General features: G+C 46.0%; 1 protein-coding gene across 1 annotated transcript; it reads right to left on the bottom strand.

Annotated features, from left to right (window-relative positions):
- Positions 1-266: 266 nt before the first annotated feature.
- LOC129760192 (uncharacterized) lies at positions 267-2,799 on the bottom strand. The gene is made up of 3 exons (XM_055757792.1): positions 2,636-2,799; positions 461-1,730; positions 267-398 (listed from the first exon to the last, which is right to left on the bottom strand). Exons 1-3 carry the CDS (start codon positions 2,797-2,799, stop codon positions 267-269), a joined length of 1,566 nt encoding a protein of 521 aa, XP_055613767.1.
- Between the last annotated feature and the right edge of the window lie 256 nt (positions 2,800-3,055).

Raw genomic sequence — 3,055 nt, forward strand, 5'->3', positions numbered from 1 at the left:
GGAAGATGTGAACGTCAACAGGTTTGTTGTCGTAGAGCGTTTGGGCATGAATCCATGTTGTTCGTTAGAGAAATAAAAATTGCAATACGAGAAAAATGGATCTAATACAACCAGCTCAAACAGTTTGGCGATCGCACATAGGGCAGAAATACCATGATAATTGTTAACGTTCCTCCTGTCACCTTTTTTGTAGACCGGAAACATGTAAGCCTCTTTCCAAATGGAAGGGAACGTGGATTCCGTGAGCGATGATTGGAAGATTCGTTTTATAGGAGTTTTATAGGACCTGCAGAAACACTGGATTTCAGCTTTGCAGTCGCCTTCATGGTATCGTCATCGATTACGATGTGATGAAAGGAAGTGCTCTGACGTGGGACGTTACTAGCCGCCATAGTCAACTGGTCCGTGGATATTGAACCAGAATCAAAAGTACTACGGAATTTGTCAGCGAAGAGGTTACAAATATCAAGGTCCGAGGTCGCCGACTTGTCTTCCAAAACATGTAGAACGGTAAGCCCGATTCTTTCCGTTGGTCCTTAATGTACTGCCAAAACGATTTGGGTGTAGTTTTAAAACCACGCTGAATCCGGATAAGGTAGCCCTGGTGACAACGCGTGCATACTTTTTTATAAGCTGCGTTAAGTTTGCGATACTGGTTTTTGGCGTGGAGAGACTTGTGCCTCAAGTAGTAGCGGAGGGCTTTGTTCTTGAGTGCTTTCATTTTTCGCAACTCTTTCGTGACCCAGGGAGCACGTAGGTCAGAGGCTGCTGAGCGTTTTGGTACGTGACGATCGATGATGTAGTTTATGATATGGGAGAACTTCGTAGCAGCGGCGTTTGGATCGGAAGATTCGAGCTCAGAATTCCAGTCGATGGCGTCAAGCGTTTGTGAAATAGCGACAAAATCGGCGTTCTTGAAGTCGAGAAAAAAGGATGCCGGCTTCTTGATAGGAGTCACAACTTCAGAGATTTCAAGCGAAAGCAGCAGTGCCGGGTGGTGAGGAACAAGCTTAACCAGAGGCGCAGGAGCCAGTTCAATCGTAGCCAATTGGGATCCGTCGTTAACAAAACAGAGATTGAGCAAGCGACCATTCTCATTCTCGACGCTGTTAATTTGTCGGAGAGTTGCTGTGCTGAGTGAGTCGAGGATCAAACTAGAGGGCGTAGTAAATGAAGATCTCGCTGAATCAGCAAACAAAAAACCGCACTGGGAGAAACACCATTTAAGTCCGGGCAAGTTGAAGTCGCCAATAATAAGAATGTCGTCCTCGGGAACAGTAAGGGAACACAACCGGGAAAGGCTGCGGGAAAACGACTCTGCAAAGACCGCGCTTTTGGCTCGATCAGGGGGTCGGTGTAAAACCCCAACGAAGAGCTTTCGAGTGCCCAGATCGATACGGATCCACACTAGTTCCTGGTCGTTCCATGATTCGCCGTCGATTGGAGTGACTGAAAGACCGGATCGGATGGCAATCAGAACACCCCCGCCGGTGGATTCAGTGCTGTTGTGAGGACCTCGGTCACGCCGGAACACTGTGTAGTCGGAGCTAAAAACCTGACTGGTAAGGGTTCTATCGTTCAGCCAGGTTTCGGTGAAAGCCACAATATCGTAGCTGGAGCATGAGGTGGCTAACAGATATTCGTTGACGCAGGAGTTGATACCGCCGACATTTTGGTAGTAGATACTTAGTTGATCTCGTGACCCGACAGACACACCGGATCGTCGTTCACTGGAACGGAAAAATCCATCACGGAGGGGAAGGGCGACGAAAGTTGAATACTTGCCTGTTTGTGCAGGCTGGAGAACCTCATCGCCGCAATCGAACTCAGGGCCGGGACGACTGATGCCGCTGGCAGGAATCAGCGCGACTGAGTCGAAGGGCTCCGAGGTCTCCGTAAAGCCTGGCTCGTTGCGTCCCGGTGAAGAAGCCCGTGAAGAGGCGAGGAATTGGTGATGTTCGTGGAAGTTAACACGACAGCTGTTGGAAGGTTCGGATGACGAGAAACTCGAGAGTCTTATGCGGTTGCTTGTCGAGGCTATTGTTTGAAACTGGGATCCCTGCCTAAGCACTTTCCGACAGGCCGTTGACAATTGCAGTTCAGTGGCTGATCATCGTTTGTAGGATACGTCATTCCTTCTCTTTTTTGGCGGCACGCGAGTTGGTGAAGGTTTTCCCGGAACAAAATTTATAGAAATTTAAGTGTTAGCTAGTTTAAAAAAGCAAGTTCAGTGTCTCGATTCGGTTTGCAATTGCGTCATAACAAAAGCAATAACTGCGCACAGGTACAATTTATTATATTTCTAAAATTCATTTTAACCTAACCTAAAATGCCGGTTCCAGCATCCTCGATTCCACTGAATCACAGCTAAAGTAACTAAATATCTACTTATTCCGTTCTAAAAGGAGCGATAATTAAAAGGGCTAGCTAGGTCTAAAGTTATCTAGAAGGTATTTGCTTATTCTAAATTTAAAAATTGAAACTTTCCTAAACTAAAACTAAATTTACAGAACACACGTTGTACTTAACCTCAACTACCCTCACTTGTTCGGGTGTAAAATAGCAGCTGAACACTGAAAATGTAAGAAACATTACAATTTAAAAAACCTAGATCATGGAACTAAATTCTAAATACAATTGCAGCTTGAAGCTGTGCAAACTGTTACCGAGATTCAGCGTTTTTATTTCACACACCCGCAACAATTTTTCAAGATTTTCAATGGCCGAATTCACGGAAACCATCCGGACCAGCACTCCAGTGCCAACAACGGAGCAGTTCAACTGCGACTCGTTGTCCATTCTCGGTAAACTATAGGTAGAGGAGTTCAGTGAATTGGTGCCACACGAGGAGTAGAACTGCCAGGAGTCTCCATGGATGGCGCAACTGGTGAGAAAGTGACAGCAGGAGTTAAATGGTTTTTTGAACCAAAATCCTCGAATTCTCGGAATAATATTCCAGCAGGCCAAGTCTTTGGGGAAAGCGCAGTGTCTTTCAACTTAGGATCCACCCCAACTTTGAAAGAAATTGATCTGAGCGTGGAAACATCAACATCCT

The sequence above is a fragment of the Uranotaenia lowii genome, unplaced genomic scaffold, assembly GCF_029784155.1.
Source record: "Uranotaenia lowii strain MFRU-FL unplaced genomic scaffold, ASM2978415v1 HiC_scaffold_5, whole genome shotgun sequence".
NCBI classification, from domain to species: Eukaryota; Metazoa; Arthropoda; class Insecta; order Diptera; family Culicidae; genus Uranotaenia; species Uranotaenia lowii.

Bases quoted from the DNA above. Each gene is read 5' to 3' on its own strand.
- LOC129760192 (XM_055757792.1), bottom strand. From the start codon at position 2,799: ATGGACAACGAGTCGCAGTTGAACTGCTCCGTTGTTGGCACTGGAGTG. The intron at 1,731-2,635 runs GTATTTAGAATT...TTTCCGTTCCAG, and splicing joins CACAGCTTCAAGCTGCAATT to TGAACGACGATCCGGTGTGT. The intron at 399-460 runs GTAACCTCTTCG...TCCACGGACCAG, and splicing joins GACCTCGGACCTTGATATTT to TTGACTATGGCGGCTAGTAA.